We start from the raw sequence: 27166 nt of genomic DNA, 5'->3' as shown, positions 1-27166 counted from the left end.
CAGGAAACAGGCACAGCAAATGCAAATGTCCTGCGGTAGGAAGAACTCGCGACGTTTGGGAAACAACACGGAAGTAAGTGAAGTCGGAGTAGGATAAGGGAGACGTGCGTGGGGGGCCGCGCTGGCTGTGCGAAGGAGTGTGTGTCTTAGAATGGAAAGATTTTACCAGCTCAGACCAGCTTTACATCACGGGGGAGTTTCCAGCCAGGAAGTTCCAGAATCTAGTAGGTCCTGCCTCCAGTCTTGAGGCGGACAAAGCAGCAGGGGGAGAAGGCTCTCCAGGAGGCAGGCACGGCCTGGGCAAAGGCTTGGGGGCAGGAAGGCACCAGAAGCACGCAGAGAACATGGAGGCACAATGGCTCCCCCACCTCGGCCCTGCTTCCTGAGCCTGGGCCCCATGCTCTCCTCCCATTGTGCAGGAGGGAAACCGGTCCAGGGAGCGGCGGGCCTGGGGCTGGGACCTTTGGTGGGTCAGTGGGTTCTTCCTGCTTCCACCGACCCCATCCCCGGGACCATCCGGACTTCTCTAGCCAGAGTGGGCTATGGAGGCTCCAGGCTATGCCTTGGCCAGGACTCCGGCCTGGAGCTGCCCCCTCAAGGCTGGGTTTACCCTTCTGTGAAATGGGTGGGGACAGAGGTGGGAGGTCAAGGTCACACAGCACGGGGGGGGGGGGGGGGGGGGAACCGGCCCCGGGGGCCGGGGGGTGGGGTAAAATTTTTTTGGGGGGGGGGGGGGGGGGGGCGCCCCCCCCCCGCGGGGGGGGGGGCGGGGGGCCGGAAGCCTGCCCCGGGGACAGGGTCATGCTCTAATGATTTTTGGGGGCAGAGGGACGGCAGGGCCTCCCCGGCAGGCGGCTGTTCTGGTGACACATTAACCTGCAGTAGCTCGAGAGGTGACAGCACCACACAAACCCCTTTCCTCTGGCCACAGCCCCTCCCACCCAACCCCCGGGTTGGGTGGGGGGGTTGCTGGTTCCACTGAAGCTCCAGTCCCCGCTGTTTGTGAAGAGGGCATTGACCAGAGAGGGTCATCGATCTGCCTAGAGTGGCACAGCGTGGTGACCAGCTTTCCTGGAGCCTCCAGGGACCCCCCAGAGGGCCACCCCCAAACTCCTGAGGCCACACCTCATGGACTATGCTGTGCAACATGTGTCCCAGACCCTGAGCGGGTAAAATCTTTCCATTCTTACTCAAATCTGCACCTCTCTCTGTCTCTCCTCTCTGCCTCTTCCTATCTGTCTCTTTTTGTCTCTGTGTGTCTCTCCCTTTCTTTCTCTCTTTCTCTTTCTTTGGCTTTTCAGGTTTCCATCTCTCTGTCCCTCTTACAAACACAGGAACAATTAAACCTAACACCCCACCCTCCCTGAGCCTACCTCCCCCTTCACACACACATACACTTGGTCACACTCCATGTTGGGAACAACCCCACACTCTCCCCCGTCACTCTGCCTGCCACCCCCTGGCTCTGTCCTCAGGGTGGTATATGGGTGTGTCCTGTCTGAGCCTGGCACTCAGACAGTTAAGGGGTTCCGCCGGGATGGGGGGGGGACCCTGAGCTGCCCACTTGGGCAGGTCCAGTCCTCCCTTCCTCCGCTCCCAGGGAGGTCACGGGACTCAGGCAGGACTTAGCGGTGGCAGTGAGTGCCAGGCCTACCCGGGGCCTAGCAGGGCCTTGTGTGAGTTTGGGGAGTTCTCAGCCAGTGGACTTGGGTCCCTGAATCCATCAGAGCTGGGCTGGGAGCTGAATGGTCCCCCATGGGGCCCGGGGCCAGGGGACTTCTTCCCGAAGGTCCTTATGCTCCAAGGCTGCTGACCCTGGCACGGAGGGAGCAGGAGGCTTGGGGAGTGTGCGTAGGCATCGGGGCCTGCTGTCCCTGGATAGGGGCCCCCGCAGAGTTCTGGGGGGGGGGTGTCTCACACTGGCACCTGTGGTGTGGCCCGGGCTACCTTGATTGAGTATCTGCGGGCTCTGAGAGAGGGTACAGGGTGTGGGATGAGCCCCGTGTCTGGGGGGAGTCTCACAGGGGTACGGCTGGGCTCTCAGGGCCTCAGGGATCTCACATCTGTCTCCCCGGGCTCAGAGATGCCTGCAGGATGAGGCGCAGCGGGACAGCACTGTCCTTCCTGCTCAGTGAGGTGAGTGGGGGCTGGGGGCTGGGGGGCGGGCTGTCCAGGCCGTCGGGGAGGGGATCACGGTATGTCCCCTACTGGAAACACCCAGAGTTGCCTGGGGGCCCACTGACAGATAGGGAAACCGAGGCCCAGAGAGGTCACTAGGAGTCTGGGATGCAATCCAGGTGTCCAGCCCAGGGCCACAGCCAGTGCCTTTAGGAGCAGGAGACCAGTAGAGGAGGAGGGAGCAGCAGGGAGCCTTGGGGTCTGGATGCGAGGGGTTTTTTTGTTTTTTTTTTTTTAATTTTTTTTCAACGTTTTTTATTTATTTTTGGGACAGAGAAAGACAGAGCATGAACGGGGGAGGGGCAGAGAGAGAGGGAGACACAGAATCGGTAACAGGCTCCAGGCTCCGAGCCATCAGCCCAGAGCCTGACGCGGGGCTCGAACTCACGGACCGCGAGATCGTGACCTGGCTGAAGTCGGACGCTTAACCGACTGCGCCACCCAGGCGCCCCTGGATGCGAGGTTTTGACTGCCCAAGGAAAGGAGGCCTGGGTGCCCTCAGTCCAGGGAGGGTAGGAGGTCACACCTTAGGGACGGGGCCAACGACCTCATTCTGGGAAACTGAGGTAGTACGCAGAGAACCCAGCACGGGCTGACTTTGAATCCCAGGCTGATCACCAAGGCCTGAGTCTCTGTTTGCTTATATTAAAAAAAAGGGCGGGGGCTAAAATTGTGTGGTTTGAGAGAGGTCCCCTGTGGTTTGAGCTGGTCCCCTGCAGCAGGCAAGGTCCCGCATGCCTTAACTCATTTATCCACAGCCCAGCTGTCTATGCAAGGAGAATAAGGATGAGGGTAGTCCCAGTTTGCAGATGAGGAAACTGAGGCACAGAGAGGCTATCCCTCCCTCAAAGTGAGTGGCCAACTGAGATTTGAACCTGGGCCTTCGGGACCCTTGTCTGCACCCTGAACCCTACTGCTGAGCCCCCCCAATGTTTCTACCACCCAAGATCCTCCCATTCCTCCTTTTTTTTTTTTTTTTAATGTTTTTATTTATTTTTGAGACAGAGACAGAGAATGAGCAGGGGAGGGGCAGAGAGAGAGGGAGACACAGAATCTGAAGCAGGCTCCAGGCTCTGAGCTGTCAGCACAGGACTGTGAGATCATGACCTGAGCTGAAGTCGGACGCTTAACCAACTGAGCCACCCGGACACCCCCTCCCGTTCCTCCTTTTTAACGTGGTGTGTGGGAAGGCCCTGGTCAGGCCCCAGCGAGCCCTGGCAGGCAGCTCCTCCTCTGAGCCACACCTTCTTCCTCTGTGCAGAGGGAACCCCCCCCACCGTGTTCCCCCAAAGCACACAATTTACAGCATCAGTCATTCTACCTGCACATGGAACATCTACTATGCTTTGGGCCCAGCTTTGGGCATGGGGGACGTGGAGACTCACAGGCTGGGGAGTTGGATGTCCAACTAACAAAAAGAATAGGATTTGGGGATGGGTCAGTGGGAATGACACTGCAGGCTGGGCAGGAAGGGCATCTCCCAGGAGGTGACATTTAAGTTGAATAAATGAAAACAAGCAGCCAGCCTTGAGGGAGAGCTGGGGGAAGGGTGTTCCCTGCAGAGGGCAGAGCACGTGTAAAGGTCCTGAGGCAGGTTTAGGTGGGGTTGGGGCCAGCTGAGCTACGGGGAGATGGAGGAAGGTGAGAGGCAGCTGTGGGTAGGGCCTGGGGCAGGTGGGGTCCCAGGGGCTTCTGAGAATTTGTTCTGGGGGTGCTGGGAACCACGGGACAGTAGGGAGCAGGCGAGAGACAGATTTAGGGTTTGTCTTAGAGGCAGGACTCGGGGCTTGCAGCCAGGGCTGGCTCATATCGAGATCTTGAGCACAGGCAAGAAAGACAGCTTCTCGGCCTCCCTCCAAGCCCTTCCCCCTCCTCCCCCGAGGCTTTCTGTCCCCTTGCCAGCCTCTCAACAGGGAAAGCAATTAGTCTGGAGTGGCAGTTTGATTCATGCTGCGGCTGAGAGGCCAGGAGGACCGTCCCCTCTCCAGCCTACAGCTCTGAGAGTGCCCCACTCTTGCTCCAGCCCTGGTCCAGACGGGGGAAGGTCAACCACTCCCCACAGGGCCTGTCTTTCCTGCTTTACCCTAAAACCAGCCTGGCCCCCCACAAGCCCAGACCCAAACATCCAGCCGCCTCCACTGGCTTCCCCTGGGAGGGTCACATGATATTTAAACCAAGCCCTAATTATCATACTCCCCACCCCCGCCAATCTTCCCCATCCAGGTGGCCCCACCCACCCAGGTAACTATGTGGCTATTAGTTATCCGGTAAAGGACTGGTCACCCATCGTAATCATGACGTACCCTTGAATCCCCTTGAACATCCATGGCCATGGCCCATCCCTCAGCCTCCAAAACATATCCCAAATCCACCCGTGGGCCCCACCATGATCCTGACCTACCGAGATGCTGCCCCAGCCTTTACCCTGCCCCCGACCGTCCCTTTGCCCTGAGATCAACACAGGAGGCTTCTTAAAATGATAAAGCAACTCACATCCCTCAGAAGTTCTCAGTCCACTCCCATAATCAACTCCCAACTCCTCATCCCACCCCCGAGCCTCTGTATCAACTCCCCACCCACTCATCTCCCACACTCCACTCCAGCCCCTCTGCTGTTCCTCAAACCCGCCAGCTCAGTCGTACCTCAAGGGGCTTTGCACATGCTGTTCCCTGTGCCTGGTATGCTTTTGCTCTAGCTTTCTCCTGGATAGCTCCTTCTCCTTTCAGATCTCAGTTCAAAGCTGCCTCTTCAGAGAGGCCCCTAACTACGCCTGAGCAACATTATCCGTCCCCCTCACCCCATCACTCTCCAGGCTATGACACAGTTTCATTTTCTTTCTAGCACAATGGGAACTTTTCTTTCTTTCTTTCTTTTTTTTTTTTTTTGGAATGAATAAATGAGTATGAATGTGGGCAGGTGGTTTCTCCATCTGGCGCTGAGCTTCCCCAAGAAGAAAATGGGCAGGTGACGTCCCAGTGGGCTTCCTGTTCTGGGAGGGGCCCAATGCGTCCACACACCCCACCCTCTGCTTTCCCTGCACATCCTCCCGGCTACCACAAAACCTCCCAGGGGAGGCCTAGTGCTGAACACTTAGATTTCTACATTAGAATTCAGGTGCTCCTGGGAGAGGGTTATGCTCATATGGGGTTGGAAGTGAGGGGACCGGTTAAGTATCCTGGGTCCTAGAAGGATCAGATCTGTGCAAAGAGCTTAGTGAGGCTGCAGTGGGGGGGAGCTGAGCAGCCCCTGGCTCTGTGACTCTCAGCCAGTCATTTCCTCTTCCTCCGTGAAGAAATGCCCTGCAGAAACATGGCTTATAGAGGCGCAACTGATGTGTGTTCCTCATACCTTCTTTCCTGCTTCCCCTTGCCCTAGCTCTGGCCCTGATGTGCCATATTGTCTTGGACCTCGATTTTCCTATGTGCATGTCTGAATGTCGAGATAGACCAATTGGTGAGGCTTAGTGGCAGAGCAGGAGAAGACTGGGCTGCCCCTCTGAGCTCCACCTCTCCCACATCCCATTTACTCCTTTGATCCCCCAGTGCGTGAGTGCGTGCGCGCACGCACACACACACACACACACACCCTCAAGGCTGTGAATTCCAAGACCTGGAGTCAGCACCACTGACAGGTCTCAGACTGTGACTGGAACATGTGGGCCTGTCCTTTTATTATCAACACCGCCAAATGATTGGTATCACTTTCATCCCATTTCACAGATGGGAACACTGAGGCATGCTTTCCCCTACACCACGTGGCATGGGGTGAAGCCAGTTCTGTTGGGCTGGAAGGCTCACCCTTGCTGATTCATCAGTTCGTTCTGATTCTGTTTGATTTTCAAATGTCTCAAGTGTTTCCTCAGGACATGCTTGCCAACACCCTCTCGTCTAATTTCCCCTGTTCAGTTCTTCCTTCAGGAAATGAGGCACCACAGCTCCGAATTCAGGATTTATTTGCCAACAGCAAACGTGGGCATTTTCTTCACCTCTGAGCCTCAGTTTCCTTGTTTGTAAAATGAGGATGATGGGGAGGGGGTGCCTGGCTGGCACATGCGATCAGCATGCGATCTCGATCTCGGGGTTGTGAATTTGGGTCTAGAGACCCACATTGGGTCTAGAGATTATTTTAAAAAATAAAATCTCTAAAAAATTTTTTTCAAATAAAATGAGGGTAATGGTCTATATACCAGCCCTGTTGTGCCCTTGTGAACTAACCCGTGAGGGATCCTTAGAACAGCACCTACGCGCAGTGAGTGTGCAAGAAAGGTTAGCTATTGGCATTGTTGTTGTTATTCACTTGTCCATGTGCGGCATGTTTTATTTTTATGTTTTAATAAAAAATATAATATGATAGAAAATCACTAGAGTATTCTTATATTAAATAGCAGTATATATTATAGAATGTTATCAATAATAAATATACTATGTACTAACTGATTAATAAATAAATATTGCTGCAACGCCCGCTGTGGGCCAGGGCCACTCATATTCTGCGGGTCTGAGATCCACACGCCCATTTCATGGATGAGGAAACTGAGACTCAGAGATGTAAATTCACTCAGGGAGAAAGTAGGACTGAGATACGGCTCTCTGGTCTAGTCCAGGAATCTGGGTGAGGGCATCTCAGACTCTCCTCACGGTCCCCTGGGCCCCGGAGAGGCACCTTGCCTGGGAACTTGCTGACGTCTCACCACTGTCTCCCCAGCGGGTCCGAGAGTCGGTGGATTCTGGCTTGGCTCCCTTAAGCCCGCTTGGCAGTGGTCTCGTCCGGAGACGATTCTCAGGGACCCCATTGCTGCCGCCGCTGTCAAGCCGCCTTGGAACCCCTGGAGAGGGTGAGCCCAGTGCCCGTGTGGTGTTCACCATCGAGGCTCGAGGAACAGAGCAAAGCCACAGTCCAGGCCCCAGCAGGTGAGGAGGCAGATGGGGATGAAGGGGGCCAGTCTCAGGAGAGACAGAATGCCTCGTCTAGCTGAACCTTTCTCTAACCTGTTCAGAAAACATTTGTTAAGTACCTACTATGTGTCAGGCCCTGTATCGGTAACACAGCCACGGGCAAACAGGGGCTCACAGGCTGCTGATGGAGAGAGACTCATACCAGTTGGAGAGATCAGAGCGCCATGGGAGTCCAGAGGAGGTTTCTGACCCTGCACTGGGGGGTACGGGGTGAGGAAAGGACCACTTGGAGGAAGTGGCATCTGAGTTTAGCATGAAGGATTCAGCGAAGTCAGCCACAGAAGGGCAGGGAAGCATACGCCAGTTAGAAGGAACAGAATGTGCAAAGCACATCTCAAGAAGACCAGGTGTGCGCAGAGCTGAACACAGATCAGTGTAATTGGAGGGTGGCAGGGGAGCCTGCGGCTGTTGGCAGGGGCTGGGCCACATAAGACCTCATGGTGTGCAACGGGGAGCCATGGGTGGGTTTTCAAGTGAGTGAGTTGATCAGATTGGCACTTAAAAAATTCTCTGTGACTACTGAGTAGAATTGTCAAGGGCAGAGGTAGAAGCAGCAAGAGCCCAATGAAGAGGCCTGGGCAGTTCTGGGCAGGAGATGGTGGTACGTGGACCAAGGTGGAGCCATGGGCTGGAGAGAAGTAGGCTGATACAGAAGTTATTTACGAGGTAGACAAACCAGGCATTGGTGGACACCAGCAGGAGTAAAAGAGTAGGGGGACGGACTGGTGTGGACAGCTCCTAGTCTTTGACCCTTCGCAGGTGACATCCCTTTTCACCCTCCCAACAATGCCAGGATGTAGGACACGAACATTATCCCCACTTTCCAGAATAGAAAACAGGCCGGGGGCGGGGGGTGGAGTGACAGCCAGCCAGTGGGAGAATCCATGTTCCCTGCCAATGGACCAAGTTATCTCCTACTATCAGCTCTAGAGGGCAGGGGGCTGAGAGGAAGGGCAATGACTGAGCCGTGAAAGTAAAGTACATAGAAGAGTTGTTTGTGCTGAACCCAGTCTGTTTGGCTCTCGGGCCCAAACGTTTCCCATTTCTCCAACCTGGGCACGCAACTAGGGTAGAGGGTGGTCTCCATGAGAAATATCCTTGAAATGGCCTTCTGAGATCATGGCTCTTCCTGCCCCCAAATCTACTGCACCGAGTGGCCCCAAATGCATCCCTGCCCCAGCCCAGAGACTGCACCCACCAGCCCGGCCCTGCTCTTGTCCCTGTCTACTTCTGTTAACCATAATAGAAAATGTTCTCACCCTCCCTCTGCCACTTACCAGGAAATTACTCCTGGGATTAGGATGTCTGGTGGGTAGGGCCTTGAGTTTCTAGAACTGGGGAAGGGAGGGGCAGGCCTGGGATTTGAGGGCAGGAATCATGGCTGTGAGGTGGGGCCCAAGGCATAGTGGGACGAATGAGATCCCACCATTTCCGCCGAGGGTCTAGGCGTTGGTGTGGCTATAAAAGCGTGCCCCTCTCTACCCACCTCCGCTGTTGTCAGCCCCGACTAGACGCAGTTTCTGTGTGCCCACCCCAGGGATGGGAGGGCCCTGTTACAGCCCTCCCCATTTCTCTGCCCTTCCCGGATCCCTGCCCTGTGTGAGTAGGGGCTTCAGGGCTCCCAGGAGACCCCATCTAGGACTGAACTGCTAATCCTACCTTCCTGAGCTTGACAGAGAAACACCATCTGTGCCTACTTCTGAAGACCAGAGCCCTTGACTCTGCTTCCAGACTCCTCCTTGCTACAGTCATTGGGGAGGGTTGAGGACCCGCCGCTGCTCAGCTTTCAGCACCTCCTGGGCGGACGACGCCCTGGTGTGGAGGTGTTCCTGAACCCCTGTCTCTGCGCTTTCCTGCAGCTAGCTCCTCGCATCTCATCCACCCGGAGTCCCCGAATCTACCTTCCCTTTCAGCACCAGGAGAAGGGACAGGGCCTTAGCGCTGGGGATCTCCAGAGCCCCTGTCTCCCAGCTCTCCATTCGGCAGCAACAGGGAGGACAATCTCTGTCTTCACTCCAAGCTCATGTCTTGACCCTTTTTCACTCGGCACTAGAGGGGAGGACAGCAAACCATTTTCTGCTCTCGGGGTATCCCCAGCCCCTGTTTCCAACCCCCACCCCCAAGTTCTTCTTTCCGTGCTGTCCTTCAGCACCATCTGGGCAAGGACAGCTCCTTGGTGTCAGCCCCACCTTGAGTCCCTGTTTCTACCTTCTCCCGCCTCAGCACCTCCGGCGCGGACAGCTGCTCGCTGTCGCCTCCACCCCCGGTCCTGGCCCGACCCGGGCGGGCGCAGATACTCCTCGTTCTCGGGGCTCCCGTGCCCTGCTCTCTCTGCTCCCTGCTCTCCCTGCCTCCTTCTTCTGGCGCATGGAGACCCCAGGGGTCCAAGAAGGGGAGGAGGCATCCAGCGAGCTGAGTCGCGTTCGCAGCCGCCAAGGCATAGCCAGACCCCCGAAGCACTTGTGGCGTCAGCCCCGGCGCCCCATCCGCATCCAGCAGCGCTTCTACTCGGACCCGGACAAGTCCGCGGGCCGCAGTGAGCGGGACCGGAGCCCGCGGCCCGGGCTCGAGAAGTCGCTGCGCTCCTGGCCCACCTCCTTCTACAGGCGGTAGGTGGGCGGGGGCAGGGCACTCCCAAGGCGTGGGGGAGGGGCGCGCGGGGCCTGGCGGGAGTGGGGGAGGGTCCTTGCTTCTCCAGGGGCGGGGGTCTCTGCTGCTTGGCTTGAGGCCGGTTCTTTAGAGGAAAAAGCTGCTCTTTATGTGGGTTGGAGCTGGAGGGTTTGCTTATGGGTTTATGACTGGTTGCGTTAAGGTGCAGTTGTATCTGAGTGTGTGTCTGAGTCTGAGCAGTTGCACCCGTGTGTACTCCGACCTGTTGTGCGTGTCCAGAGCCAGCTGTGTCTGTAGCTGACCGGATGCGTTTGGGTGTGCGTACATCGCTGCGTACGTGCCTATGTGTTTCCCCTTGTGGTGCCCATGGGTGTGTGACTGAGGGTGATCTCACTCTGACCCAGCTGGGTGTCCGAGGGTCCTCCAGATCTTGGAATGTCCTGGGACGTTTGTGGGGTTGGTGGTCACCGTGAGTATCTGAGGGCACCTTGGGGAGTGTGTATGAGAGGACCAGGGCTATCCACAGCGCTGGGGAAAGGAGCTTCTCTATGGTCTGTCTGGCCACCCCTCTCCACCCTGCCCCCCTGTGACCTGGGGAGGAGAAGAGCCTCTTGGGGAGACTGAACACAGCATGCTTTTTCCACATCAAAAGGGATGGGGTGGAGATGGGGGGGGGGGGCGGTGGTAAAGAGGGAGGGCTGCTGCTCCTTTTTCATATAAACCAAGGGGGGTGGCAGGCAGGGGAATAAGACAGACAGAAAACAAACACAGAGAGGTAAAGCAGGGGCCTTAGAGGGACCAGAGATGGGAGTCTCAGGGCTAGAAGTCTGAGGAGGTGGAGGGTTGAGAGGCAGGATCTAGAAACCCCAGGCCTTCCTTGAATGGGAGGGGGAGCCACCTGACTCTAGGCCAGATCTAGAGTCCTGGGTTTGAGGCCAGGCAGGGTGACGTCAGATGAGTTGCTCTCCTCTCTGGATCTTGATTTTCATTTTTCCCACTTTGGCCCATGGACCTCCTGGGGCCACTAACTTCTTACTTGGCCGACAAGCCTGGACTAACACTCCCAGCCTGGTCCTCTAGCAGCCCTGGGAGACATCTGGGGCAGATGGGCCCCATGGCCCAGAGGATTTGGAGCTGTTCCCAGGTGACCCAGCAGGCCCCATGCCCCCACCAGCCCCCGCCCCCCCATCCCTCAGCTCCTCCTGTCCCCACTCCCAGTGACTCATGATTTTCCATCTTCAAGAAAGAACAAACAGACGGGTTTGGGCCCATCTAGGGGGAGACTCCAAGTGGCTCCGGAAGGCAGGGGACTGTGTTCCCGTGAGTGTGTGTGCATGTGCACGTGCATATATATGCCGGTGTGTGGGGGAGGGTCTCAGCCCTCGGGGAAGCTGGGTTCAAGGCTAACCTGCTGTGTGGTCCCGAAAAAGTTGCAGGGCTTCTTTGAACAACAGTGTTGACAGTGAGATGCAAACACGAATCTGTACTTTCTACATTTTGTCTTGAACTTTCTGTGTGGGAGCCTCGTCCCCAGCTCTGGCTGTCCTCCCCACTGCCCCAGGCAGATCATGTGGTCTGGGAGGATGCTAGCATCTGGTTCAGCAAGCGTTTATTAAGCACCTACTATGTGCCAGGCGCCAGTACTATGTACTGGAGACTCAGCCGTGGGTAAACAGGTGCTGACAGGCTGATGGTGGAGATACTCACACCAGGGGGAAATAGCAGAGTGACCTGTGTTGCCATGGGGAGAGGTCAGGGTGCCAGGGGAGCTCAGAGGAGGCTTCTGATCCAGCACGGGGCAGGCAAGGGGTGAGAAAAGATGGTTTGGAACAGGTGGCATCTAAGCTTAAACTGAAGGATGAAGAGAATTTAGCCAGCGAGAATGAAGGGAAGGATATGCCAAGCAGAATGAATAGAATGTGCCGAGCCTCAGAGTCAAAGAGGACCAGAACAGCTCTGTGAAGAGCTGAACACAGATCACTGTGGCCGGAGGGTGGGAGGGGAGCCTCTCTTATTCATTTACATACTGAGTGCCACACACCGAGGGCACACTGTGAGCAAAGGCATGTCCTTCCTGCCTTTGAGGGTCTAGTGGGCGAGGCAGATCCAGATCAAATAATCATGGCAGGAAATGTGAAACTGTACCTATGAGAGAAGGACGCTCAGAGAATATTTGCCCATCTAGTTAGGGAGGGCTTCCTGGAGGGGGTCGTGCTCCAGTTATGACCTGAAACACGAACAGTCAGCCGGAGAAAAGCATTTGGGCACAGGCATGGGGTGGGAATGAACCTGGTTGGTTCAAGGAAAAGTAAGGAGGGGGGAAGAGGCTGGAGCAGAGGGAGCCAAGAGGAAGGAGGGGGGTGAGGGAGGCTCAGACCTCAAAAAGGTTCAGACCATACAAGGCATTCAGAGGGGTGGGGGTTGAGACAGAAGGGCAACGGGGAGCCATGGAGGGGTCTGGAGCAGAGGAGGGTGAGATCTGCCCCCATGTGAGCATCTATAACTGGACTCAGCCCCCACCCGCCTCCCTTTGTCTAGACTCTCCGTGGGGACTTCGGCAAGTCATGGCTCCTCTCCAGACCTCAGTTTACTTGTCTGTAAAATGGGCACAACAGCACCCATCTCACTGGGGCCACCTGGTGGCAGAGGAAAAAAGTGTCTGCCCAGGGAAGGAATGCTCAAAGGGGGTGGGGGGTGGGGGGTGGATTCCAGTGAGACGTTATGGGCACTAGAGTGCTGGGCACTTCCTCAGGTCATGCAGCACACAGGGACAAAGTCAAGGTGGGAGTCCTCACGTTCACCTCTCCTTCAGCCTCAGCTCTTTACCCGGCTGGGTTCGGGGCCTCCCGCAGTCAAGCCGGCCAGGCTTCAGTTTCTCCATCCAAAAAGCTATTAATAGAGCATTACTGTTAAAACTGTTAATAAAATATTTAAAGTTGAATCTATTAATGTTTCAAACCATTAAACTGTTAAAACTTCTGATCAAACATGAATGTCAGAGTAGCCTCTGGGACTCCAGAGGGGCTGGAGCCAGTTAAGCATTAAGTGGGAGAGGGCACAAGCTAGGGAGCCCTCCTGCCTCGGCTTGAATGACCCTGGCCCTACCACTCCCCCAGACAAGTGAACACCGCCTCTCTGTGCCTCAATTTCCCCATCGGCAAAATGAGCACCATAGTCTCCACTTTGTAGAGTTTGCTCTGAAAATCAAATGACTTTTACGTGCACAGCCCTTGGCTCAGCTCCAGGCTAGTAGGAAGCAGTTTGTGTCGATGCGTTTCGTCTTAGCTCTCCATTTCATGTCTGTGACTTCTGGGGAGGGACTGAGTCTCCCCGTGCCTCAGTTTCTCCTTGGGGACACCAGGCAATTCCAAGCCCCTCCCACGGGGCCGAGGTGATATCAAGGCTCCCCTGACCCTGTCCCCAGTGCCTCCACCAGGCTGATCCTGGCGGCCTCTATCCCCTGGGGACCGGCTATAATTAGGTCCAGCCACAGTAGCTACAGATGGTATTTTTGTCGTTGGGACAGCAAGTCTGGTTCCCACCAGGTGTCCGGTTGCAGGGCCATGGGAGCAGGAGGGGGTTCCCAGCCAGGTCCTTGAGACTCTCTGCACTCCTGAGCCCCAGCGGGACCCTACTTCTCTGAGCCTCCGTTTTCTCACCTGTACAATGGGGACAACACGATGGTTGGGAGTCAGGAGAGGGTCAGAGTTCTCCTGCCTGTAGCACCTCAGGTGTCCCCACTGAAGCTCTAATCACCCCCATTGTATCTCACATTCCCCTAGGAGTGCCAGAAATGGGGGTGCCGTTTGTCCAAGGACCCCAAAACTCATGAAGTCCCCCGGGGCAAAGCCCAGGCGGGGGAGGGGGTGTCATCCCACAGCAGGGACACAGATGCCTTTAGAGCTGCCTCTGCCTAAAAACATGGGCATTCGAGGTCCTGCCTCCGAGTGTGATACCCTGAGACTTGGTTTCCTTTCCTATGGAATGGGGCAGGGCCATCCCAATGCCAGCATTCAGAGGATAGAGCACCTGCTACAGACCCCTGGAAACCCCCAGACACACACCTCCCTTTCCAGGCCCCCTGGGGTCCCTCCTGGGGCAGAGGAAAGGCAGTTGATGCTTCACAGACGGAAGACCTGGCGAGAGTGGAGTGCGGATGTTTGTCTAGTAGGAACAGCAAAAGAGAGGAAAGGATCCAGAGACGGGGCCTGGGGAATGTCAGAGTGGGTGGGGGTCATGCGGGGCCTAGTGGAGGGGGACTCAGAGAGGGGGAGCTGGGTTTGAACCCCGCTGCCCTGCAGCAAAGCCTTGTGCCTGTTACTACCTCCCTCCAAGCCTCAGTTTCTCCACCTGGCAAAGGGTTAAGGGTCTGTGGTTTCTGGGCAGCGCCGAGTGGCTCCAGGCCTCATTGTCTCCATATGGGAAATGGGCAGAGGGGCACTGGAAGCCCTGTGTGAGACGCGGGCAGCCCCTCGGTAAACTCCGTGCCTCTGTGACCCTCTCACAAAGGGGGACGCTTCCCTTACTGACTTCCGCATTTCACTCTTTTCAGCCAAGTTATCAACCCCAGAAGCTGCTCTAGTTAGGGACATTTAGGCAGAGAGAAGTGGCGTAAGATCCGGGTTCTGGGACCCACGGGGCCACCCCCAAAGGGAGGGAGCAGAGAGTCGCGTCCAGCTCAGTGCCTCAGTTTCCCCCATTGGTCCCGGTGGGGGCATCAAGGAGAGGTCCCGCGGCGAGGCGGGGCCGAGTGCGCCCTCTGCCCCCTCCCCGCCGGGCCCCGCCCCCGCGGCTGTCCAGAAAAGGTCCCGCGCAGCCCGCGCTGGGTGCAGCCTCCATGCGGTCTTGGCGATGCAGGGACCCCCCGCGCCCGCCCCGGCCCCCGGGCCCGGCTCTCCCCGGGGCTCCCCTCGCGGCTCCCCCGGGCTCTTCCGGAAGCTCCTGGTGAACCAGAGTATCCGCCTGCAGCGGCGCTTCACTGTGGCCCATCCGCTGTGGTGAGGCGAGAAGGAGGGCCTGGCGGGGGTCGCCAGAACCGCCAGGCTGGAGGTGGGAAGGGCAGAGTCAGGGACAGCTGGAGCCGGGTGGGGAATCCGGGTAGGGATGCTCTGCCCCTCCCTCTCTTTCTCGGGATCTCTCTCCCTCTGCCCGCTCTCGGTCTCTCGTACTTGGAGACTCTTTCTCCATTTCTGTCTCCCTCCACCCGCTGCCTGTCCACATGCCCTGGGGACCAGCGTCTGTCCCTTTCCAGATGTGCAGCCCCGAGCCGGACGGGCTGAGGCTCACGTCTCCTCCTGACCCTCGTCGGCCGGGGCAGGCGGGCTGGACGCCCTGGCGGGGAGGGGAGGAGGAAATGACTCCTCCCCTTGGTCTCGCTCCCCAGTCGGGTCCCGGAGCCAGCGACCAGATGGCCCCCGGGGAGGGCGGGGGCTGGCTCACACCGAGCCTTCGGTGTCTACAGATGAAGACCCGCTTTGACGGGGCCTTCGAAACAGGGCGTTCGCAGCGTAAGCGGGCGAGTTGTGTGTCCCACGGTGAAAGCGGACCTGCCCTCGCAGAGCATTGGCTCCGCGCGGCCCCACACGCGTCCTACAAAGACCCGACCCACTGTTCCGGGTTCGAACCCCGACCCCTTCAGGAAGCTGTGACCTCGTGGGGCTCGGGGGCGAGGCTGGGGCGGGAGGTGGGGCTTGTGGGCGCGGACCGCGTTTGGCGCCTTGCGCTGGATTCGTGCCGCGTTAGTACTCACTTGATAATTTGGCACCTGGCGGCTCAGGGACTGGAGGTCCCTTCACCAAGGTCACACGGCCAGCGACAGCTGGCAGGGTGGAGGGAGTCGTGACCGTGGTCCTTGATGGCTCCATTTCAGCCCCGGAGGGGTTGGAGGGGTGTCCCAGATCCCGGAGAGCGTCCCCAGGGCACCAGACGCCCGCGAAGAGGGGTCCCTGCGGAGGGAGAGGGGTCCTCCCCGGAGACAGCTCAAAGGCGTTGAGGGAGAGCCACCAGTCCCAGAAGGTGACACTAGAGGAGGGTGGGTTCCTCCGAGGCCCTCTTGCCTCAGTTTACCTAAGACGCGCGATTCTCCTAGTCCAGGCGACCTCGCTCCGCGCCGCCCGCGTCATGGAATCACGGTCTGCCCCCGCCGCTCCGGGCTAAGTTTAGAGCAGAAAGAAAAACAGCTTTTCTCGCGGCGCGAAAATCCCGGCCCAGCCCTTAACCCTCTGCACCTATTACTTGGATGCGAATCCAGCACCCTGTTGCCTCTCCTGGCCTCAGTTGCCCTCTTGATCCATAGATTTGCTCTTCCAGAACATTTGAGGAGAGGCAAGGAAGGGGTAGAGGTGCACCACCCCCAGGACTCCCCCCTCCGAGGGCAGCACTCCCCCCTCCGAGGGCCGCTAGCCCTCCAGAGTGTTTCGCTGCCCGCCACGAAGCCCCGGCCTGGGCAGGGTAGGGTTAAGAAGCCCCGCCCCTAAGGGTGACGTCACGAAGCGGGAGCTCGGAGGTCCCAGCAGCCTGGGGATTCTCAGGGAGGCGGCGAACTCGAAAAGGCCGAGAGCTGCCGACATAGCCGAATATGCCCGAATTCACCCGAGTGAGGCCGGACGAAGCCGAATACGCCCGACTCGGGTCGAGGGCCACCCGGACTTGCTCGGAAACCTAGCCTTGCCGGATTTAGGCGAGCATGACCGAATGTAGCCGAACCTTCCCGAGCGCGGTCGGACGTATCCGAATCTCACCGAATTCACCCGACCGAACCTATCTGGACCAGGCCCAAACCTGTGTGATCAGACCTAACTCAGGTCAAACCTGGCTGGACTTGACCGACTCAGACCGAATCCGGCCGAACTGGACAGAATCCTGTCGAATCCCCCACCCCCACCACGGTCTGAGCCGAATCCCCTGCTCAGAATCTTCAGGCCGGTGCTGATCCTGGCCGGTGGTCTGGGATGGGGTCCCTTCGCAGGGGACGAAGCGGACACCGGCCCTTAGCCAGGGGCCCCATGTTTGGGGCGGTCTCCGGTGTCTTCCTGTCTTCGCTTCTCCTGCCTACCCGCTTCTCAAAAGCCCATGACCCACACACAGATGGCCCCGACTCTCCCTGGTTGCTAACTGCCCACTGTCCTAACTCCTCCCCCACACTTCTGTTTCCCCGGGGCCCCTCCCACTTTTTCTCTGATCTCTAATCCCAAGGGGTAGGGGTGTAGATTCCCCTTACCCAGTCAGAGTGTGGCATGATGGAGACACAAGGGCTGACAGCTGGGAGGGGGTATTGGGGATTATCCGAAACAAGGGGCACCCGAGGGAGGGACGTTGGTGCTCCGGGCAGAGGGCACAGCCTGTGCAAAGGCCCGGAGGTGGAAAAGAACAGGCAGAGCGTTTGGACCTAAAACGAAGCAGGCGAGTGGGGAAACTGAGGACAAGGCCAAGTGAGCTGGGGGCGTGGTCGTGGAGATTGGGGCCGGGCCATAAGGAATGGGCTGGGGCCTGGGAGCTGGGGGTGGGGACAGGTGATGGGAGCATCTCCTAAGCTGGCTGGGGGAGCCTTGGAGCGTGTCAGATCTAGGCAGGACCCTGGTCTCCAGAAGGGAAAACCCAGGAAGTCATTTCCAGTCCCCGTGAACTTACCATGGGACCTCGACCTTAATTTACACAGTTGCCCCTCGTCGGGTCCTCTGTTGTAACTCCCTAAAAGCCTCCTCGGGGAAGGAGTATACCACGCCCACGTTAGAGACCAAGTGGCTGATGTCCAGAGAAAGGCTGAAACCTACCCATGGTCACAGAGTCACTTGGGGACAGATCCGAAACCCATGTCCCAGAGTCCAGGTTGCTCCCAGTGGGAAAGGCTCCGGGGTACAGATGTGGAGACAGAGGAATGAGAGGCACGCGGTCTCTGAGTAGGGGTGTGCCTGTGGGGAGGTAGACAAGCCGGAGGCTATTCTGCCCAACCCACCGAGGCCCCCCGGGGAGGATGTGACAGCGGGTGTGGGCCACAGCCAGGCCTCCACATGCCAGGACCCTCGGCACTGACCATGCCTAATCTGCCTTCAGCTTTGATCTGGAAAATGGACTGTCATGCGGGAGAAGCACCCTGGACCCTCAGGCCGGGCCTGGCCTTGGCCGGGTCATCCAGGCGCCTGCTCAGCACGGCCAGAGGCGAGAGTCCTTCCTGTACCGCTCCGACAGCGACTACGACCTCTCACCCAAGGCCATGTCTCGGAACTCCTCTGTGGCTAGTGATCTGTGAGTCCAAGACTGATGGGATGACACCTCCTTGTTCGTCCCTCCTTCCTTAATGTCTCCATTCAGCAAACCTCCTTCGAGTGGTCACTTGAGCTGGGCTTTGAAGTTTAAGCAGGTGTTTTCCAGACAGCTCCCTTATTCAGTCGAGCATGCTGAGAATGATACCCAGTAAGTCTCTGTGCTTGACTTTAGCCTGGAGTTCGGTGGCGATCCGGAGATGTTCAATGACAGCAACCGAACAAACACCTTGATTTGAGCTTCGTGGTAGCCACAATGAAAAGAAAAACACGGTGTATGGAAACCAATTAGACAATAAATTTCATATATTGAAAAAACATTTTTTTTAAATAAAATTAAAAAAAAAAGAAAAAAGAAAAACACGGTAATTTCCGCCTTGACTCTCTTAAGACCTCTGCTGCCCATGGTTCACTAGTTGTGAGATGGGGCTTGGTCAGAGGAACTCTGGTGGCTTTCAGACTAGTCAGGTGAGGGGAGCATAGGGACCAAAGGTGGAGTCATGTGGGGAGGTCACACTCAGTAGAGGGCATAGTCTGGGTAAAAGCTGGAAGAAGGCGGTGGGTGTGGGGGGCCCGGGGGGCTCAGTCGGTTAAGCATCGGGACTTCAGCACAGGTCATGATTGATTTCCCAGCGGTGAGTTCAGACCCCACATCAGGCTCGCTGTCAGCGCAGGGCCTGCTTTGGATCCTCTGTCTCCCTCTCTCTCTCTCTCTCCCCCTCCAATGTTCGCTCTCTCTCTCTCCAAAATAAATAAACATTAAAAAATATATATATACATATATATGTATAAAAAGCTGGAAGATGGGAACCAGCGTGAGGGCTTCTCTTGGCCGCCCTTCCTGATGCCCCGTCTCCCCCCCCGCAGACACGGAGAAGACATGATCGTGACGCCTTTTGCCCAGGTGGGTGCCCACCATTTGCCCCTCCTCCCCTGGGCCAAGCGGGGAGAACCGACCCCCGCTTTCCAGCGCTGATCGCGCCCCTTCCGACAGGTCCTAGCAAGTCTGAGAACGGTTCGGAGCAACGTCGCAGCCCTAGCCCACCTGCAAGGCCGCGGGGCAGCCACGTACGCAGAGGGCGGGGCGGAGGCGGGGTCAAGCCGAGAAAGAGACGGGGCCAACTCGGGCAGGCATCGGGGCGGGGCCTGCGGGAGGGAAGGGCAGGAGGGGGCGGGACGAGGCCTAGAGGGGCGGGGCCTGAAGACAGGTGGGCAAAGCTGCGGTGGGGCCTGACCCGAAATAAGGTGGCCAGCGACCTGAGGGACGGGGCGAGGCGGGGCAAGGGGTGGGTGGGGGCGGGGCCTGGAGGACTTGGGGGCGGGGCCCATGAGTGAGGGAGGCCATCTGTACCGCAGGCAGGCATCGGTCGAAAACCCCCTATTTGGCAGTCAGCCCCCTCCACTTACAGGTAATGTGCCTGCCCCTTCCCCTTCCTCCCACAGCTGGACGGCTGTGAACTTCCTCTCCATGGCGACCTACTCAGCCCATGAGTCCTTAGGGACTTGCTAATTGTAATCTCCAGAACACCTTTGGGGGTGGGGTCTGCCATACCCATATTACAGATGGGGAGGCTGAGGCCCAAGGAGGGGCAGAGACCTGCCCATCCGTGGTCACACAGCTACTTGGGGACATGTCTACCACTCAGATCCTGAGGTCCTGAGTGGCCTTATTGGGAAGGGCTCTGGGGTCCAGATGCAAGAGAAGGTGGCATGAGGGATGCGGGGTCCCCAAGGCGGGGAGGGGGGAGGGTGAGGCAGGCCTCCTGACCAGCTCGGCCCCCAGAGGACACTGGGCAGAAGCTGGCTCTGGAGACACTGGACGAGCTGGACTGGTGTCTGGATCAGCTGGAGACACTGCAGACGCGGCACTCAGTGGGGGAGATGGCCTCCAACAAGGTGAGGAGGGCCAGATAGCCCAGATCGTTTGCCTCTGGCCACGGTGCCCCCATCATCACTGTCCTCACCTTCCCCTGCAGTTCAAGCGGATGCTGAACCGGGAATTAACTCACCTGTCTGAAACCAGCCGCTCTGGGAACCAGGTGTCCGAGTACATCTCCCGAACCTTCCTGGGTGAGCTGTGGTGGGTCACTGCTTGAGCAACACAATAGAGGTAGGAAGAACCAAGAGAAAGAAAAGACTTCTCTTACAGGCCTCCTGGGGAGACAGGGCTGGACATGGGCACTTCCAACCCCATGGGTCAGAGCCGTTCCAGAGAGAGGAACAGAAGGAACTGTTAGGTGGAGGGGCATATTAAAGCTAGGGTTTTGAAGCACGAGTAGAAGTTTTCCAAGGGAGACAGGGAGTGAACGAGACAGCTGGGTCTCCACCTTGGGAGATGGAAAGCACATTTGGCTTTTTGGGGGAAAATGCTGAGCCCTGGTTGCCAACGGGCACTATCAAACAGAAGAGGTCACTGAGATCAGCCATGAACGGAGAAGGGTAGCTACGGGCCCGATAGGGACTTTACTCCAAGCTCACTTTGATCCAGATGAAAAAGAAATAGGTTGATCCTGAGGTTTGGCAAGGTCCATGACCTGAGGCGAGGCAGGATGACCCCAGCAGGTGAATCAGTTTCCTTGAGCCCCGGCCTGCTCCATCTACAGACCAGCAGACTGAGATGGAGTTGCCCAGGGTGACCCCCACGGAGACCCCAAGGCCCATGTCCCAGATCAGCAGCCTGCGTGGGCTCCCCCACAGTGCCGGCCTCTCTGCAGCCACCGTCCCACGCTTTGGGGTCCAGACTGACCAGGAGGGGCAGCTGGCCAAGGTGGGTCCCCAACTGGAATACTGAGACTTGCCGTTGAGTCCTGGCTCTGTGTGGATGCCCTACCTTGGGCCTCAGTTTGCCTACCTGTAGATTGGGCAGGTCGGGCTCAGCATAGGACCTGAGGCCCGGTGGGGGATGTCAAGGGTCCAGAGTCGGAGCAAGCTGGGCTGGAGTTAAGCTTCAGTTCTTCGCATTTTAGGAACTGGAAGATACCAACAAATGGGGGCTCGACGTGTTCAAGGTGGCAGAGCTCAGTGGGAACCGGCCCCTTACAACCATCATGTTCAACATCTTTCAGGTACCTCCCCGCCCTTGGCTTCCAACGCTACTGGGGCTTCTTTCCTTCACATCTTCCTGCCCCAAGGCCTCGGGGGACACTCATTCTTCAAGTCCTCCCTGATCCCCCCGAATGGCATAATGCGAGCTGCGTATTGAAGGACGAATAGGAGTTCACTAGGTGGAAACATGTATTGGCAACAAGCCTCAGCCCGGAGCCTGGCCCTGAAGAGACTCAGGGTTGGAGGGAAGGACTGGACGAAGAGAGCCCCAGGCTTGTGAGGTCAGGGATAGACCAGAGGGGCAGGACAGAGACCAAGGGAGTTCGGAGGGAGAGCAGGGAGGGCGTCCTGGAAGAGGGGGCACTTGAGGGACGGATAGGAGCTCAGAAGGAGAGAAGGCATAGGAACGGTGTATGCTGCTGCCCCAGAGGCCAAGGCCTTGACTGGAGGCCTGTGATGGACCAGGAACGAGACCTGCTCAAGACATTTCAGATCCCAGCAGACACACTCGTCACCTACCTTCTGACGTTGGAGAGTCACTACCATGCCGATGTGGCCTACCACAACAGCCTACACGCCGCCGACGTGGCTCAGTCCACGCACGTGCTGCTGGCCACACCTGCCCTTGAGGTACTACCCTAAGTGTAGAGGCAGCCAGGGTGGGTGCAGGGTGCAGGGAGCCCACCCCCTACTTCTCACGCCTCCTGCCTGCCCAGGCCGTTTTCACAGACCTGGAAGTCCTGGCTGCTATCTTCGCAAGCGCCATCCACGACGTGGACCACCCTGGGGTCTCCAACCAGTTTCTCGTTAACACCAGTGAGTCGGGGGTGGGGCCCCACCTGTCAATCACCTGACCCCAGACCCACCCATTCCCGCTCTGAGCCCAATTTCCCCGTTTGTGAAATGGCTGGGACAGTCCTTCCCTTTGGTGCTCAGAGCAGTTCCAGGTACGCAGTAGGTGCTCAATACGTGAGACAATAACAAACGTGGCAGAGCTGATCCGGGGCCACAAAGGTTTGAAAGTTCAGGGTCCTTTGAGATGTCGGAAAAACTCAGATAATTACTGGGTGCCTCTTGTATACATCCTTGGAGAGCCTGGGATGAGAGTGGAGCCTTCTTACTCAACCAGCCCAGAGTCCAGTAAGACGGTGACTCAGTTGTTCATTCAACTGGCACTCGGTGCGCACTGCCTCCTGCCACGCCGACGCCTCAAGGGGTCCCTGGTCTCGAGGAGGGAGATCTGAACACCGATGTCCCCGGACCTGCAGTCAGGGCAGGCCTAGGGGGAAAGACAGAATTCTAGAAGGCTTCGCGGAACGGAGGGCATCAGAGTTGGGGCCTTCGTGCGCGAGTAGGAGTTTGCCTACCAACTCCTTTGGGTGGAGGTGGTGGGTGGACAGGTCTTGAGGCTCTCTGCCTCCCCCACAGACTCAGAGCTTGCGCTCATGTACAACGATGCCTCCGTGCTGGAGAACCACCACCTGGCCGTGGGCTTCAAGCTGCTGCAGGCAGAGAACTGTGACATCTTCCAGAATCTCAGTGCCAAGCAGCGGCTGAGTCTGCGCAGGATGGTCATCGACATGGTGAGGACACGGCTGTGAACGGGATGGGGGTGATCTTGGCCTGGCTGGGGGTTCGGTTGGACCTGGACATGTCTCCGCTCTGAACCTGAGCTTCCTCCTCTGTAAAATGGGGCAGCGACCATCCAAGCCCTGGGTGAGGGTCACCAGACCCCTGGTTGGGGGAATGAAATCCTGGCAGAGTTTCATAAACTGAGTTTCTGGGGTTCCAGGTGCAACTTTGTGCTGAGCCATAAGTCTGTCCATTTGGTATTTTTCAGATCAAAAGACAACAGTAGGCTTTGGGGTCTTGTGTCTCATTCGTTAATTATTTTACTTATTATTATTATTTTAATTAAGTAGGCTCCACGCCCAACGTGGGGTTTGAACTCACCATCCCGAGATCAAGAGTCGCATGCTCTGCAGACTGAACCAGCCAAGCGCCCCTCTTTCATTAATTTAACAAGCGTTTATTGGACACCTCTTGTGTGCTTGCCCTGTGCCAATGACCAGTAGGAGACTCAATGGCCTGTGGAGGAGACTTTAGGAGACTCAATGGCCTGTGAGGGAGAGGGACCCACAGGCAGAGCCACGATGAGAGAACCCAGAGATGGAGCCGTGATGGGGGGAGGCAGGGGAGTACTCAAGGTTGGGGAGGGCTTCCCCAGGAGGGAACACTGAAATTGGCAGGACTCGCAGGGTGTGGCGGCCATGAGGTAGGGAGGAGTGTTTCTAGCAGAGGGAACAGCTCAGAGGAAACCAAGAATTAAAAGTTTGGTGAGGTGGTCTTGACTTGGGGCCTTGGGCAATAGGTACCCCCGGTAGGAACATCATTTCGGGCAGGTGGGAGGTTTGGGGAGAACTTTTGAGATTTTTCTTTGATTCTCAGAGGAGCCCACGCACTGCGTGTGGATCACTCCTGGGCTGGCTGTGCTCGGGTCCAGTGAAACTGATTATTACTGTTTTTTTCAGTTAAGTTGAAACAGCTGTGCTCAGAGCTGAACTTCCCTCCAAAAGTCTGAAAACAGCCCTGCTGGCCGCACGGTGGCCACAGGGGGGTTGGGGGGCACCAAAGGCAGGTCCTTGCTGGTTTCAGATCCACCTGTGGCTCCCGTGGCCCTCTGAATAAATCCCCCACTCCTCCCTGAGACTCAGTGCTCCCCTCAGCTGCCATCGCAACTGCCTCCTCTGTGTTCCTCAGCTCACCCAGCACCAGGGCCTTTGCACAGGCTATGCCCTCTGCTGGGCTTCACCACTGCCCTCGGGCACCCCAGCCCCCGGTTTAATTTCTCTCCCTGTGCCCTGTCCCATGGGTGGGATGTACCCTCACGAACCCAGCAACCTTGGAGAAGGGACCGTTGACTCAGCTCCTCTGGTGAACTGAGTTTGCAGTGAATCTTGTGACATCCCCCCATTTCACAGATGAGGGTCCTGAGGCTCAGAGGGCTAAGGAGCGGAGTGGGCGTGGGGTCTGGAAGGTGGGGCGGGCGCAGTCCTCGTCCTCGTCATCTTGTCTGCTCCCAGGTGCTGGCCACGGACATGTCCAAACACATGAACCTCCTGGCCGACCTCAAGACCATGGTGGAGACCAAGAAGGTGACAAGCCTTGGAGTCCTGCTGTTGGACAACTATTCTGACCGCATCCAGGTGTGTGTCCAGATGGGCCCTGGAGCCTCGGCTTCCACGGCTCTCACCTAGCTTTGCTTACGAAGCACCGGCTGTGCAGCCAGCTTGAAGAAACGGAGGCACCCAGAGCCACACGCCGATGCCTTGGCCCTTCTTTCCCACCCGGGCCTCAGTTTCCCCACCCGTAAGATGGGGGTGTTCGTGGCGCCAGCCTCTTGCGGAGGCTACCAGGCCTGAGAGTGCCCCGGCCCGAGCCCTCCCGAGCCTTGGTCTCCCCAGGTCTTGCAGAATCTGGTACACTGTGCTGACCTCAGCAACCCCACCAAGCCGCTGGAGCTGTACCGCCGGTGGACCGACCGCATCATGGCCGAGTTCTTCCAGCAGGGCGACCGGGAGCGTGAATCAGGCCTGGATATCAGCCCCATGTGTGACAAGCACACCGCCTCGGTGGAGAAGTCCCAGGTGTGAGGGCCCCTGGGCCGAGCCACCAGCAGGCACCGGGGATAGGGGAGGGAAACGCTGGGTGAGCCGACCCCGGGAGTCCTGGCTTGACCGCAGCTGGCCAGTGAGGGGAAGTGGCCTAAGGGTGAGGTCTGCCCTGGGCTGTGTGGAGTCAGTCCCGGGAGGCATTCCCTCTGGACTGCGGGGAGAGAGATCCGTTGCAGGGGGGGGAGGGATCCGTACGGGAGGAGTTTGGAAATACCTGTTTGGGTGCCGTGGAGGCGGGGGGAACCTGGAGGGGCTCCCAGTCTGGGGGCCACATACATCCGGCCCTGAGGGGAGGTGACAGGGATGAGGTAGGGAGAAAGACTTAGGGGTTGAGGGAGACCAGAAGGGGCAGGAGCGGTTTCCCAGAGGAGGGGCTGTTTGAAGAGGGTTTTGAAGGATGAGTAGGAGTTGGGAGCTGGCATTCCAGACAGAGGGAACAAGCAGGGCAGAGGCCTGGAGGCCGGACCAGGTCTAGGTTTCACGGTGACTCACGCCACAGCTACCTTCCCCACCTCCCTGCCCTGTATCAACCCACAGGTGGGTTTCATTGATTACATTGCACACCCACTGTGGGAGACGTGGGCTGATCTCGTGCACCCAGACGCACAGGACCTGTTGGATACACTGGAGGACAACCGTGAGTGGTACCAGAGCAAGATCCCCCGCAGTCCTGTGGATCTCACCCGCCCCGAGCAGGGTGGCCCCGACAGGTTCCAGTTTGAGCTGACTCTGGAGGAGGCAGAAGAGGAGGAGGAGGAGGAGGGACCAACATTGGACACGGAGGTCTCGGAGTCACCTGACACTGAGCTGCTGGTCCCTGAGGCCAGCCCAGACCCTGGGGCCCTACCCCTGGACAACCGGAGGCCTGTGGGCAAGCCCTGCGTGGACCATGAGGCCAGTGTGATGGCTGAGCCCTTCGGGACCTAATGGCTCCTGATTGGGTGGGTGGGCCTTCCAGGAAGAGGTCCGACGTGGCCCCTGCCTTGCCTCTGTCCCCCGTCCCCACCACCCCTACCACTGAGGGAGAAAACCAAGCTTTTAGTTCTAGGCAGGCCTCACGGTCAAAGCGAAGGCAGCTGGCTGGGGGCCAGTCTGAACCTGGATTTGCTGAGAGAGCTCTCCAAGGGGCTGGGCTGGAGGCAGCCTCTCCCAGCACCCTTGGGATCTCTCCCTCCTGGGCTTCCACCCCCGGTGTGGAAAGAGGGTGTCTTGCCAGGCCCCTTGTCCACCTTCTCCAGCGGCCACTCTTGAGGGACATCCATCACTTGGTTCGTTCACCCTTTATCACATGTTTATCGGGCACCTGCTGTGTGCCGGGCCCGGGCCCGCTGCGTGCTTCTAGGGTAGCCGTGCACGAGGGGGTGGGGAGGCAGCCCCCAGGCGATGCACCCCCACCTCAGGCGCCTCGCCTTCATCTCCCAGGCAGCTCCACGCAAGAGATTGGAAACTCGAACGGGGGAATTTTCAGCACGAAAGCTTTGTCCCAGACCCGATTCTGGCTCAGGAGCTCCGGTCGGGACCAATACGGAGCAGGAAAGAGGGCTCTGTGCCGGGAACTGTCTCTGAAGACTGACTTAGCTTATGACCGCCTGTGCACTCACTGGTGGTTGCTTTAAGTGGCTGTAGTTTCTGTCCTCGGGTCTGTGGGTTCTGTTCTCCCTAGCCCCAGGACCCCTGCCGCCCGCCTTTTCTCCCTCTTACAGAATAGCAACAAAGCACAGAATCCGCCCCCTCCCCCAACGGCAAATCTCTACACCTCCTGTTTCTGAGGGTCCCCCAGACTCCCTGTAGGGGGAAGGGGGCCTCTGACGCTTTCTTTCCAGGCACAGCCCCTTCTGGGCCTCAGTTTCCCCTCCATGGCCCGATCCTAGCACTTGGGTAAACTTTGGTTGGAGGGTGGTGTCCGTGACCTCTCCGAAATATCTTAGAAACGTGGGGCACTGAACGTGTCTCTGGGGTTAAATAAACCTATCACCCAAAATTAATGCCGCGCCCATCTCAGGGATGGGGAAACGGGGTTCAAAGAGGGCCGTTCGGCCTGCTGGGCCGCGCAGTTGGGCGCTGGACAGTAGCCAGCGGCGCCCCCTGGCGGACGGAGGCACGGAAGGGAGGCGGGGCGAATTGGGGCATTCTCCTCGCCTTACCCGCCGTTTCTCGGCTCCCCGCGACGTCGAGCTCATGCTGAAGGGGCCTGCTCTGTGCTCCAGGATCAGGTTCGATTCCCGCCTCCAGAAGCCTCAGTATCTCCCCGCCCCGCCCCTCGTCGCCTGCCTGAAGAATCATACATGACACAAGTCATCAAGCAGCCCCTGGCTTCAAGGACAGCTGGCTTCATTCCTAAATAATTCCCTTGATGATTCCATCCCACTGATATGATTCATCCTCATCACAAGTAATGATCAAATTCCACAGAGGGAGAATTAAAATTCATCTGGGTCACGAA

At 57.9% G+C, this 27166-nt stretch overlaps 1 protein-coding gene across 6 annotated transcripts; it reads left to right on the top strand.

Moving 5' to 3' along the window:
- The first annotated feature begins 1588 nt into the window (after nucleotides 1–1588).
- On the top strand, nucleotides 1589–27166 carry PDE4C (phosphodiesterase 4C). Of its 6 annotated transcripts, XM_040444928.1 has the most exons (17): nucleotides 1589–1676; nucleotides 2082–2136; nucleotides 6883–7088; nucleotides 17796–17987; nucleotides 18872–18908; nucleotides 18999–19072; nucleotides 19361–19413; nucleotides 19788–19900; nucleotides 19981–20074; nucleotides 20608–20771; nucleotides 20971–21069; nucleotides 21515–21679; nucleotides 21766–21865; nucleotides 22478–22632; nucleotides 24133–24255; nucleotides 24514–24696; nucleotides 25261–27166. In XM_040444928.1, exons 2-17 carry the CDS (start codon nucleotides 2095–2097, stop codon nucleotides 25648–25650), a joined length of 2190 nt encoding a protein of 729 aa, XP_040300862.1. In that variant the 5' UTR covers nucleotides 1589–1676; nucleotides 2082–2094; the 3' UTR covers nucleotides 25651–27166. The 6 variants fall into 6 exon arrangements, with proteins under 6 accessions (XP_040300862.1, XP_040300868.1, XP_040300867.1 ...); XM_040444930.1 differs by lacking the exons at nucleotides 1589–1676; nucleotides 2082–2136; nucleotides 6883–7088 and adding exons at nucleotides 14651–14740; nucleotides 15205–15359; XM_040444934.1 differs by lacking the exons at nucleotides 1589–1676; nucleotides 2082–2136; nucleotides 6883–7088 and adding an exon at nucleotides 7992–9742.

The sequence above is a fragment of the Herpailurus yagouaroundi genome, unplaced genomic scaffold, assembly GCF_014898765.1.
Source record: "Herpailurus yagouaroundi ecotype Mexico unplaced genomic scaffold, PumYag 193, whole genome shotgun sequence".
Lineage (NCBI taxonomy): Eukaryota > Metazoa > Chordata > Mammalia > Carnivora > Felidae > Herpailurus > Herpailurus yagouaroundi.
This window is presented reverse-complemented; position numbering and strand designations above follow the sequence as displayed.